This window comes from Pipistrellus hanaki (genome assembly GCF_964339955.1).
Source record: "Pipistrellus hanaki genome assembly, chromosome: 11".
Taxonomy (NCBI): domain Eukaryota; kingdom Metazoa; phylum Chordata; class Mammalia; order Chiroptera; family Vespertilionidae; genus Pipistrellus; species Pipistrellus hanaki.
This window is the reverse complement of record NC_140513.1, coordinates 30,067,137-30,079,990: the sequence shown is the minus strand read 5'-3', so window position 1 is coordinate 30,079,990 and position 12,854 is coordinate 30,067,137. Positions and strand designations below refer to the sequence as shown.

The 12,854-nt window shown below is 36.8% G+C and overlaps 1 protein-coding gene across 4 annotated transcripts in view; it reads right to left on the bottom strand.

Annotated features, from left to right (window-relative positions):
- The window catches only part of KIF27 (kinesin family member 27), a 79,630-nt gene that overhangs the window by 14,764 nt on the left and 52,012 nt on the right, over positions 1-12,854 (bottom strand). For all 4 annotated transcript variants that reach the window (XM_084899371.1, XM_084899372.1, XM_084899373.1 and 1 more), the window contains 3 exons: positions 10,259-10,372; positions 6,667-6,843; positions 3,448-3,663 (listed from right to left, as the gene is read on the bottom strand). In XM_084899371.1, the coding sequence (XP_084755497.1) occupies positions 3,448-3,663; positions 6,667-6,843; positions 10,259-10,372 (507 nt within the window). The remainder of the gene's footprint in view (positions 1-3,447; positions 3,664-6,666; positions 6,844-10,258; positions 10,373-12,854) is intronic.

The following is a 12,854-nucleotide window of genomic DNA, read 5'->3' as shown; positions in this document are numbered from 1 at the left end:
ACCATCAATTACCAAGAATTAACTATCCTTTATCATAGAGCACTTTTTAAAATGACTGTGTACCAAGGAGCAGGTCTGGGTGGGGCCTGAGGCTCTGCATTTCTAACACCAGGGGACTCTGCTGCTGCCAGTCCAGAGGTCAGTGATCTGAGAGTAATAGAAATGTAAAGCAATGGGCTCCATACCTTTTAGATCACACATTCCAATCAATACAAAAAGAAAACAAAACTAAACATTTTGAGCAAGCACTACATATGTGTATATTTCTCAAGTTAAATATATCTTATAATCCTAAAACCTAAAATTGGAAGTATACCTCAATTACTAGGCAACTACTCTGCATTATTGATTTTTTTAATCTTAGTTTCTGAATTTTACCAAAGGAATTGATTTGCTTATATTAAAGTGTATAGTGATCTAAAACCTATTACTTTCCCATATTAGAAAAATATTTTCATTTTTTGTGGAAAGAGAAAATAATTCCAAGCAATAAAGACATCAAAACAGCAAACCATTTCACCTCGATCCTACTGTCTTGTGTCACATCAGCATTTCATGTTCCCCACCATCTGCTATTGGCAGGCATATTTGTTAATATTAATCTCAGATTGAAAACAGTGGGAAGAACAGAGCCCATTTCAGAGCCAACTAAAAAGAACCATGTGGTCACTGGGCCAGGAGCTTAGTTAGCTCTGCTGCAAGGAACTTGAATAGAACCTGGGGTCATTCCCAATTAACCTCTTTCCTGTAGAGCCAGCCTGAGATTCTGCCTGTGGCTATGCTTGTGGCTAAGTTGTGGGTCTTATGATGCTGAGGAAAGGTTTTACTGGAGAAAGTATCTGTGCTCCAGCTCAGCTTTGAAGCAGAGCTTGGAATGTTCCAATATGTCTATTACAATCAGCTTAAAACTTAAAAAAAAAAAAAAAAAAGAAAAGAAAAAAAGAAAAAAAGATAATCAGTAGTGTTACGAAGTTATTTTTTTAATGTTTTTTTATTGATTTCAGAGAGAGGAAGGAGAGGGAGAGAGAAACAAACATCAGTGATGAGAGAGAATCATTGATCAGCTAGCTGCCTCCTTCACACCCCCTTCTGGGGATTGAGCCTACAACCCAGGCAATGTGCCCTGATCGGGAATTGAACCAGGACCTCCTAGTTCATGGGTTGCCATTCAACTACTGAGCCACACCAACTGGGCTCAGCTTATTTATTTATTTAAATAAAGGTGTTTGTTTAATCCTCATCCAAAGGTATTTTTTCATTGATTTTTAAAAGAGACAGAAAGACAGACAAATATCAATGTGAGAGAAACACATCCATTGGTTGCCTCCTGCAGGAGCCTGCAACTGAGGTACGTATCCTTGACGGGAATCAAACCCGGGAATCTTTGGTCTGCAGGCTGATGCTCTATCCATTGAGCCAAACCAGCTAGGGCTGGGCTCAGCTTATAACTTTTAATGAGAACACAGAGCTGAATATAGCAGCAGCATCCTCCTTTCCTGACTGCCAAGTTGAGCCTTTATAGGTAAGAAATGTATAATAAATGTGTGCATATGTAAGGAGGAGGAGGAGAAAAGAAGAACCGTGTGGAAGGGTGCAGAGAAGCTCACACAAATAAATGAAACTCCACCGAGGCTCATCACTCCCTCACACCAACCTAGAGTGGCTGCTACACTGGTAGCATGCACACTCCTCTATTTTCACCACAAAACTTTACATGTCTTTAGTTATAGAATTCCATGTGAAGAAGAAACTTTCCTAATGGCAATAATGAACCATTTACCCTTCTGCAAACATTATTTGCTCATTCCCATCTCTATACCTTATTTAACAGTGTTCTATCTATAAAATGGCCTTTTCTATATTGACCAGTGTAGTATATTATGTTTTTCATAATCTAGCTCATTTCTAATCCACCAAGACTGTCCTAATAATCTTCCCCCACCTGATCACTGCATTGCTTTGTATAAATAATAAGTATGGCTTATTTATGTTCTTCAGTGTTTAGAGTTGTCTTATCCCATTTTCTCCAGATAGAGTATGAATCTCTCAAGAGAAGCATAATGCTTTTTTGTTTGTTTGTTCGTTTCTTCCATTGGGCCCAGTAACAGTCTTGGGCAGGCAAGAATTTCTTAAATACTTATATGTTTTTCTGTATTTTAGGCTCTCATACCTTCAAATTTATAAACTTGGGCTCCAATTTAAACAGTCTTGTAAGGACAGCCAGAATCTGTGTTCCTCTGCACAGCTACCTAGGTTGAGTGATAAAATGGCAGTAGAGGCTTATAATACCACATAGCCCTCAATTGACTTAGTTTTCAATACTTTTCATCAACTCAGTGAGCAATAATCTAATATCATAAAATCCTTTCTCCTCTTCCCTCTTTTTTTTGTGTTTTTTTTTAAATATATATTTTATTGATATTTCACAGAGAGGAGGAAGGGAGAGAGATAGAGAGCTAGAAACGTCGCTGAGAGAGAAACATTGACCAACTGCCTCTTGCACACCCCCTACCAGGGATGTGCCCGCAACCCAGGTACATGCCCTTGTCTGGAATCGAACCTGGGATCTTTCAGTCTGCAGACCGACGCTCTACCACTGAGCCAAACCGGCTTCGGCTCTCCTCTTCCCTCTTAACTAGTTCCCTTTAACTTCCTCTCATACTTTCTCTAAAACACTACAAGACTCAGCAAGGTGCATGTTTCCCAGCTACTCACTTTCTCTTAGCAAGTTTCTCTTGCTTTGGTAATGACAAGACATCACCAATAAATATTCATAGAGAAAATTATGGCTCAAAAATTCATCGTTGTCTGATCAAGTATGGTACAGGTACCATTGCCAACTGAGGTAAAATTCTGAAAAAAAAAGACAAAGTCTGGGGCAATTTGAAACCCATGAATGAAATATCTTTTCATATTTTAAAAAATAAAGGTGAGAGAAGCTATATGGCCTCTTAAAAGGGTATTTTTATTAGGGTTTGAATTTAATGCTCTCTCTGGAAGGGACATTGGGCCTTTCTCAACCAAGATAATAGAAAGAATTAATCCTTAATGCCTGGGCAATCATTGTATGTAATGAATTCCTAGGATCGTTCAAGAAAGGTGCAGAGAGAGAAGGGAGGTGCCTTTTTTGGAAGAAATGAGAAAAAAGAGTCCCTTCAATCATTGTCTATTTTGTGAGTTCAGATAAGAAAACCAGCTGAGAAGGGCCAGACTCACCCCTGGCAAACCAGGAAGGGGCCACCCACACTCATGGACCTCTACATAAGGACATGGTGGTCCCTAATAAAGCATGGCTTGTGGTGCCAGGTAAATTCATTTCATCTGACAAAGTCTCAAGGAAACAAAGTTCACCAGATGTATCATTTTTTATGTTTAAGTGACAGAGGGAGGAAATCATCCAAATGGTCCATCATACAGCACTTCCAGTTTCAAAGAGTACTGACTTACTTCAGGTGATAACATGCTACCATTTTTAAGTTTCTCTTCCACACTGTTTCTTCGTCTCTGTAGTTGATTTTTTTCTTTCTGGAGGGCTTGAACTTGTTCTGAAATCTTTATTTTCTCCTCAGCTGTGCTGCTCTGAAGCTGCACATTCTTTTTGGACAACTCTTGGTCCAGCAAGTTCAGGCGAGTTGATATTTTCAAACTATCTGTGGTTAAGGCCTAAAAAGATACAATCAATAAGAACTCAAAAAAATTATAAATCCAGATTGCATATAATTAGGAAAAACAGAGAAAATTACTAAATAAATACTTTTTAGGTACTACATTATTTTATCCCATGGATTTTTTTTTGGGGGGTGGGGGGTGGGGAGAGATGTAGAGGGACTTCGTTTTCTAAAATCTTAAGTTTAATGCCTTTTTTTTAAAATGAAAAAGCAAACAATGAATTTACTACCAAATATTGCTTGGCCATATCAGACCACACAGCATAGGTTTTGAGAAGTACTATTTTTCTTTTATTTTCTAAATTGAACTTTTCTTCTTTGGCCTGGTTACATAGTAGAATTAATTGCATTAAAATTTCCTAGAGTTTGAGATTTGGTTGGTTTATTATTTAAACATATAATTTGTTTCTACTCATTTCATCTGGTCAGAAAATACAGCCAGTCAGATTTATGGAGCTCTTAATTATGGACTAAGTTAATTTTTTAAAATATTTGTTCATAAAAGTAATTATATGTTTACTAGAGTTCCGGTGTACAGGATTTGTGCACAGTAGGGTCCCTAGGCTTGGCCAGTGATCAGGGCTAATCAGGTTCGCCATCTCCCTGCCTCTTCCTCCCCTCATTCCCTCAGCACCCCGCCACCACTGCTGGTCACCCACCATGTTCCACACTGCCCCCAGTGGTCAGCATATGTCATAGTGAGCTCCTGGTCTCGTCAAACTCCTGAGGGAACACTTTGCATATCAGCCTTTTATATATATAGATAGTAAGATACAGTGTATACCGTAATTTTTTTAAAAGCCACCCTCTCACCTGAGTCCCATTCCCTGGAAACAATCATCTTCAATGTTATAGCTATTTCATCTGGTATTTATGTCCATTTTTCTAAAGAATATCAGTTTTAGATATAGTCTACTGACTGTCAATCATGGAAGGTAATGATTTAGCACTTTCATGCCTTCTTGTTTCCTTATACTTTTAAATTTTTGTTGTTGATTTTTTAAAGACGGAAACATTAATTTGTTGATCCACTTATTTATGCATTCATTCCTTTTTTACAGCTTTTTATTGACTTTATTAATTTTTAAATATATATTTTTATTGATCTCAGAGAGTAAGGCAGAGGGAGAAGGAGAGATAGGAATATCAATGATAAGAGATAATCATTTATCAGCTGCCTCCTGCACACCCCCTCATGGGGATCAAGCCCACAACCCAGGCATGTGCCCTTGACCAGAATCAAACCTGGGACCCTTAAGTCCACAGGCCAAATCAGGTAGGGCCATTGGTTGATTCTTGTATGTGCCCTGACTGGGGATCGAATCCCCAACCTTGGCATATCGGAAAAATGCTCTTAACTGAGGTACCCAGCCAGGGTTCTTATAAGTATTCCTTAAATACTGGGGGGAAAAATACTGCATAATCTTTTTTATGCCTTTTATTCAAAAAAAAAAAAAAGAATCAGAAATATGACAATCTCAAGTTTTCCTTCTGTTTTAACATAATCTTCAAAGAATCAATTTTGCTTTGATTGACTGTGGATTTCATTTATTTGTACTCTATTTATGTCAGTATGTGTTTGCTCCTAAATATTACGTCTTATTGAAACTATAAAATATCTGATCTTTTCCCCCCGTATCATAAACTTATTTCCATAAAAAGATTTTTTTCTTATTCCTTTTTTATTTTTTCTCTTCTTCTTTTGTGATACATAATATAACATAGAGTTCCCAGGTTATTTTCTCCTATTTACTCATTTGGTATTTTAATTTGGTAATCCCCTTTTCTCTTGTTTATATGTTTTGAGGAACAGTTTTTAAAACTTTACATTGAAAAAACAAATTTAAAAAGAACTTCACATTGACAGTCAGTATGAGCACACTACTGGATATAGCACTAGGGTGGTAGGAGGGGATGTATCCATCAGCCTGGTGCTAATAGCTATTTCAACATGTTTGGGGAAGAGAGAACACAGCATCCCTGTCTTCCTGTTATATTGAGGTGGAGAGGTTAAGAACATGCCAGTGTCAATTCAGATCCTACTGATCTAGAATTTGGCTGAAAGGCAGATCTAATAAAGAGGCAGGTCATTGATCCTCTCTGTTCATTAAGTCAATATATAGATTGACCTCAGACTCCAGGCCTGCTGGAGACAAAGTTTTGGGTGAGAAAGTCCTTTTCAAGTCTGTAGCAAGCCAGCTTCATTTTTAGATTCTATTTTTGCTGTTGCTAATTTTGAAGATACACAAATATATATTTAAAATGTATTTTATGGTCCTCTACTCCCTTCACAATCATTTTTTTTCAAAACTTTCATAAAACTACTTTGACTGGCTCATAAAATCCAAGTCTCTAGAAAAAAAACATTTGTAAAGGTCCCCAAGTCTTCATAATTTAAAAAATAAATAAATCTTCATTATATAAAATCTTCTTTTATAGAAACCCTGAAACCTCTAACTTTAGATAGTAGTGATAGATATGTCATTTTCAAGCCTATTTTTCCAGATTACCAATGTTCAGTATACAACATCAAATAGTACAGTTTATTTAGAAAATATCCACTAAGGTTAATAATAGAAATCTCCAGGGGAAATGGTGAGTTACTGCTAAATGGTTAGAGAGTTTCTGTTTAGGGTAATAAAAAGTTTTAGAAACATACAGTAGTGATGGTTATACAACATTGTAAATGTAATTAATGCCATTGAATTGTTCATTTAAAAATGGTCAACATGGCAAATTTTATGTTAAATTTTACCACAATTTAAAAAATACAAATAGTAATAAATAAATCATATTTGGCAAAACATTGAAATTTTTACTTAAAAATTGAATAGATTTCAGTGATGGTCATTAGATAAACAGTAATAAGCAAAATACTCTGAAAATCAGAAGAGCTTTCTTCTGATTTCTGGCTTCACAATGGTTTACTTCTTAGAGAAAAAAAATCCTGCTTTATATGACTTACAACCAGAATGAAACAGTGTATTAAATAGAATACCTGACTAGATCTCAACTTCTTATTTTCCAGGTAGCTCTTCTCCTGTAACAGGGCCTCCTTCTTAGAAACTATGGCCTCCCGCTTCTTCAGGTCTTCTTCCAGCTCCTCTAATTCTTGGCGTTGGTTCAGAACTTTCTCTACTTCTTCATCTAACCATTTCTTTTGCTCATCCAATTTCTACATTAAAATTACAAAGAAATTTTATTTGTTTTCCTTCTGCCATAAAATTTATAAGGTACTAAAACTTCAGATTGGCCAAGAGACTTTAAATGAACACGTGGAAATAATAACAAAATAATGTTCCTGTCTAAAACTGTCGAGAAGTGAGTGGTTCCACTTAACATGTTGCTGTGTTGTGTAATAAGGAATTAAAACTCTCCAAATATATTTGAGTCTGAGATTTATTTAGGCTGACCAAGAAAGGGGTGACAATTTCTTTACATAGAGTAAGAGTTCATTCTGAGAACAAGCTGGGAATAGTTTTCTCTGTCAAAGAGATGCATACCTCCATCACAGCACTTACACTCTTGGTTCCCCAACTTGAGATCCTTGATTGAATATGAACTGTACTTTTCACCATTGTATCCCCAAAATTTGGCCCATGACTGGCCTCAATAAAATGTTAAATGAATGACTGAATGCCTGACTCAATCAACTAATTGATGAAGTGAATAAATGAATACACACAGTGGAAGACATTGATGATGGAGCATAGAAATCCACTCTGCGCCGAGACCGGTTTGGCTCAATGGAAAGAGCGTCGGCCTGGGGACTGAAGGGTCCTGGGTTCGATTCCTGTCAAGGGCATGTACCTTGGTTGCGGGCACATCCCCAGTAGGGGGTGTGCAAGAGGCAGCTGGTCGATGACTCTCTCTTTCATCGATGTTTCTAGCTCTCTATCTCTCTCCCTTCCTCTCTGTACAAAATCAATAAAATATATTTTAAAAAAAAAAAAAAAGAAAAGAAATCCACTCTGCACTGTATTCTGTCAACATCAAATAATTATTCAGTAAAATACAGTCAGAAAGATTTCCAAAGCAAGCAACTTAATACTCTCTTGAATTAAGGATACCCAGAAGCAAAAACAAACAAAAATATGAAGGGAATATGACTGTTCAAAATGAACTCTACTAAGCACTCACTTGCACTGTGTGTTCATAGTAATGAAGCAATGCCAACTAAACAACAAATAGATATAAAATCAATATAGTAATATGTTCCTGTACTTTTGAAGCTTGATAAAAAATGATTCCTAGAAATCTACATTAAGACAATGAGATAGAAAATATGCATGAGAAAAAGAGAGCAAAGTGGCCACAACAAAGTTCGAAGACTGACTCATAGCAAAAAGTTCATGAGTCAGTCTTCCATCCACACCTAAAGAGTATGGTCCTACAGCACTATCACATCCAAACCACAAAGAAGCCTAAAAGAGTAGTGCTATACTTTTGAGAAATAGAAATGCTATCCAGAGCCATATAGAAATACTTTATTTTTGTTATATCCAGCTATACTATAGAAAGTCTTTATATGAAACTCTATGAAGTCTAGCAATTAAATATATTCTACAAACATTCCTTGACTATGTGTTGGCTTTGAAAGATGAACAATAGAGTTTTTTAAAGTTCCATTCCAACAGGAGAGAAACCAAAGCATTATTGGTGATAATAAATGCTAACTCCTACGTACCATGTAAGCAAAAATGGAGAGGGATTGTCTTTGTCTGGAAATAAAAGAAATGCCAATGCAAGTCCTACAGAGTAGGTAATATTTTAGCTATGCTTTGAAGAATAGGTAGGAGTCTGCTAACATAATACAAGTTTTTTAGGGAAATAATAATAGATTTTTCTGCATTTGATATAATAGAAGTTATGATTTGTGTAATTCACTATATCTTAGTTTTCTAAAAACTTCTTGATTTGTTTTTTTTTCTCTTTTTATAGCAAAAGTTCCTACCATAGAGTTTTAATTTTAAATACTTTTTTCTTATACAGGGACTTCATATCAAGTCATTGTCCTATAATAAGCCCTCTGGATACTCACATTAATTAACATAATTTTGTCCTTGTTTAGAGTCAAATTCTGGAAAATTTTTGTTTTCCAACATTAAAAAACATGAAGTTTTGTGTGTATTTTCTTAACCCAAAACAGTCAATGCAAGCACTGTAAATTTTTTATTATTGTACCTGTTTAAAATTTAGATCCTAAACATTTTGAAAAAGCAGATCTCACTATTCTGCAAATTCCTACCTCTTCTACTCCCTTCACACCCTTTCCACCCAGAAATGCTCTTTAAACATATTCTAAAACACTCTAGTAAAATAAATAACTGGGAATACAGTAAGTCTTTGCTTAATATCATTCTGTAATTTTAAACTATGTATACATAATGGAACCAACTTTACTATAGGCTAATTTATATAAACAAAAGTAAACTTCCCAAAGTATTTTATCAACATTACAATGAAACAATATTGAAATAATATGACATTATTCCAGGACCTGCTGTATATTCATGAAACTCTACTATTAAAGTATAAAATTCAGGAACAAAGAATAAATTTTTCAGAATCAAGATTATGTATATGCATTTGAGTGTAATTACAATATTTTTTGCTTTGAGAAAGAGATTTTATTTATTTTTTTATTGATTAGGTATTACATGTGTCCTTATCCCCTCCCTGTTGCCCCCCAAAAGTGCAGTTTGCTGCAAGATTTTTAGAACTGCCATTTTGAATTTATATAAAATTAAAATTTTGTTTTTTTGAACTTTCATAGTAATTTATGAATTTCACTTTTTAAATGTGGCATTAGTCCTGGTGATTTTGCTCAGTGAATAGAGCATCCCTGGCCCTTAGTTGGGGTGGGTGCAGGAGGCAACCAATCAATGTGTATCTCTCACATTGGTGTGTGTTTCTCTCTCTCTCTCTCTCTTTTCTCCACCCTTTCACTCTCTCTAAAAATCAATAGAAAAAATATTCTTGGATGAGGAATAAATAAATAAGGCACTAAAACAAACAATAGTTTTTAATATATTGTATATGGTGCAAATGAAATGAATGGGAAGCTCTGATTTTTAGAAATACATAGTTCCATGGGAATAAGTCAGTTTTGACATGGGAATAAATACAATCTGGTGAACATGGATTTCATGTTTATATTCCACATGAAATAAATCCATATCTGGGTAAGAAAATAATTTTTTAATTTTTTTGAAGAAAATAATTTTAATAACAGAAAAGTTTAAGAGGAAATATAAATTTTACACTTAAGTTGAAAAATCTAGTGCTTGAAGATTTTATTCAGAGTTCACCATTTTTTACCTCTATTTAGACCACGTGTCAAACACAAGGCCCGTGGGCCAAATCCAGCCCGCCAGGCCTTGCAATGTGGCCCGCACCGCGCTGTCATCACTGCACTCCGCTGTCAGTTTATGACATTGTCAGTTTATGACTGTTCAGTAAACCATTCGGCCCGCGATTTAGGCTGGATTTTAGATTTTGGCCCCTTCTCTGATTGAGTTCGACACCCCTAATTTAGACAATTACCAAATAGAAGAAAAATCAAAAAACACTAAATAGAATTGACAAACCTGGAGTTGGTCTATACTTCCAAACAAACCTTTTCTTCTTTCCATTTTAAATGCACCTAGGTCCTCAGCTTTCAGTATCAGACCTTCTTCCAGTTCTGCTTTTAACTTTAGTTCCTACAGAAAACAGAAATCAGAAATACCTTATGGCTTTCATAGTGGCCAATGATTACTATGACAATAATCATTTTTTAACATTTGCTTTCTTTTTAAAAAAAATATATTTTATTGATTTTTTACAGAGAGGAAGGGAGAGAGATAGAGAGCTAGAAACATCGTGAGAGAGAAACATCGACCAGCTGCCTCTTGCACACCCCTTACCGGGGATGTGCCCGCAACCAACGTACACGCCCTTGACAGGAATCGAACCTGGGACCTTTCAGTCCGCAGACCGACGCTCTACCACTGAGCCAAACCGGTTTTGGCAACATTTGCTTTCTTAATTGCAAAAAGAAAGAGAGTAGATGAAGTCGGAGCCATTTGAAAATAACATTAGTCTCTCAGTGAAGCAATAAAATCTTACAGCAAAAAAATCAAGTTTTACTAACAAAACTAAGGGTTGTTGTTGTTGTGTGTGTGTGTTTCATTCTTTCCCAATGCTACAAATTAGTGTAACATGGACAAGTCTGAAAAACTATAAATGTGCTTTTTCTTGTGCCTTCTGAACTCATTACCCTCAGTTAATACATCCAAGGCACTCATCTGTCATGGGATATATTATAGGATTTATGATAATAGAAATGTAAAAAGTAGCAGTCAATTTCTGGCATTCAAAAATCAGATTTTGCAAAACGGATCATGGTCCTGTGAAGGGTATTTTCATTTAGTTTCCATCCACATCTTAAGGGTCACATCAGAGAGGCCCATTGCTCACAGTGCTCTTCAGGTTTAGAGAAGATGCTCTGCCACCACTATAGCTTAGCAGGAATCAGAAAGGAGGTTGCCAATCAAAGGGGGCTAGTCCACAGACTATCTCCATGGAACATGATAGAGAAGTATAGACATTGAGTGTGTTTAGAAATTCATAGCAATTTGACAAAATAATTTTATGTCTATTGAATATAATGATTAAAAGATGGACTTTTATAATATATTTTAATTTTTATTAAAATAGCTCATGTTTTTAAAAAGTATTGGGCTGGCACTAGTTGGTTTGGCTCAGTGCATAGAGCATCGGTTTGATTCTGGTCAAGGGTACATACAATGGTTGTACTGAGCTCAGGCCCTGGTCAGGCAGTGTGCAGGAGGCAACTAATCGATGTGTTTATCTCACATCAATATTTCACTCTGTCTTTCTCTCTCTTCCACTCTCTCTAAAAATCAATGGGAAAATATCCTTATGTGAGCATTAAAAATATAGATATATTGGGCTATGATATATTAATAATAAAATAAAAGTTGTACCTTTTCTACAGGTAATTTCAGAAGTACTGATATAAAGAAAGTAAAAAGGAAGTTTACCATTTACTAGCCCTAGGAACAGCATAAAGGAGAAAAGAGACAGTAAGAAAGATGTGTGTCTTAACCTAGCTGGTTTGGCTTAGTGGTTAGAATGTTGGCCCACAGACTTATGGATCTCGGGTTCGATTCTTGTCAAAGGCACACACCTCGGTTGCAGGCTCGATCCCCAGCCCTGGTCTGGGTGTGTGGGGTAGGCAACCAATCGATTTGTCTCCCCTCACATCAGTTTTTCTTTCTGTCTCTCCCCCTCCCTTCCACTCTCCCTAAAATCAATGGGGGGGAAATACCCTTGAGTGAGGATTTAAAAAAAAAAAAAAAAAAAAAGATGGGTGTCCCCATTTTCCTCTCTTAAGTTTTGGCTCAGAAAGGGGGTGATAAGTGAAGGTATCACTGAGGGTAGAAGGAGAGAGAATGTAGAGGGCAGAGGCCCCACTCCCACATGGATTGCCCAGCCTTGCTGAAAGAGCAAGGTATAATCAGGAACAGACTAATTGAACCCCTCAGCCTCAGGTGACAAGCACCCTGTAGTGGGAGCTAACGGGGGTCAGTTATCATGGAGAATTGACTTGCAAAATGAAGATGAGGACAGACCACAAGGTTAGCAGGCTAGGTGGAAGACCTAGGCTCAATAGGGATTTATAATGCCACTAGGAAAAGAGATGAAGTCAAAGCACCTCCATGCTAAGATGAAAGCAAGACCAGACTTTGAGTCATACAAGCCGTGAGTTTCATCATCAGGGGCCAGCAGGGAAAGGTTGACAAGGGAGAGCAGATTCCAGTCAGTTACATCCAAAGAACAAATGAAACTCAGGGGGCCACCTCCTCCATAGGATGCAATGAAAAGGTACACATCCAATCACCACATACATTGGATTCCATCTTAGGGAGAGAAGCACAGGCTGGAAGAGGCTAAAAGTCTAAATATTCTTATTCAAGCCGAGACCGGTTTGGCTCAATGGATAGAGCGTCAGCTTGGGGACTGAAAGGTCCCGGGTTCGATTCCGGTCAAGGGCATGTACCTTGGTTGCGGGCATATCCCCAGTAGGGGGAGTGCAAGAGGCAGCTGGTCGATGACTCTCTCTCTCATCGATGTTTCTAGCTCTCTATCTCTCTCCCTTCCTCTTTGTACAAAATCAAT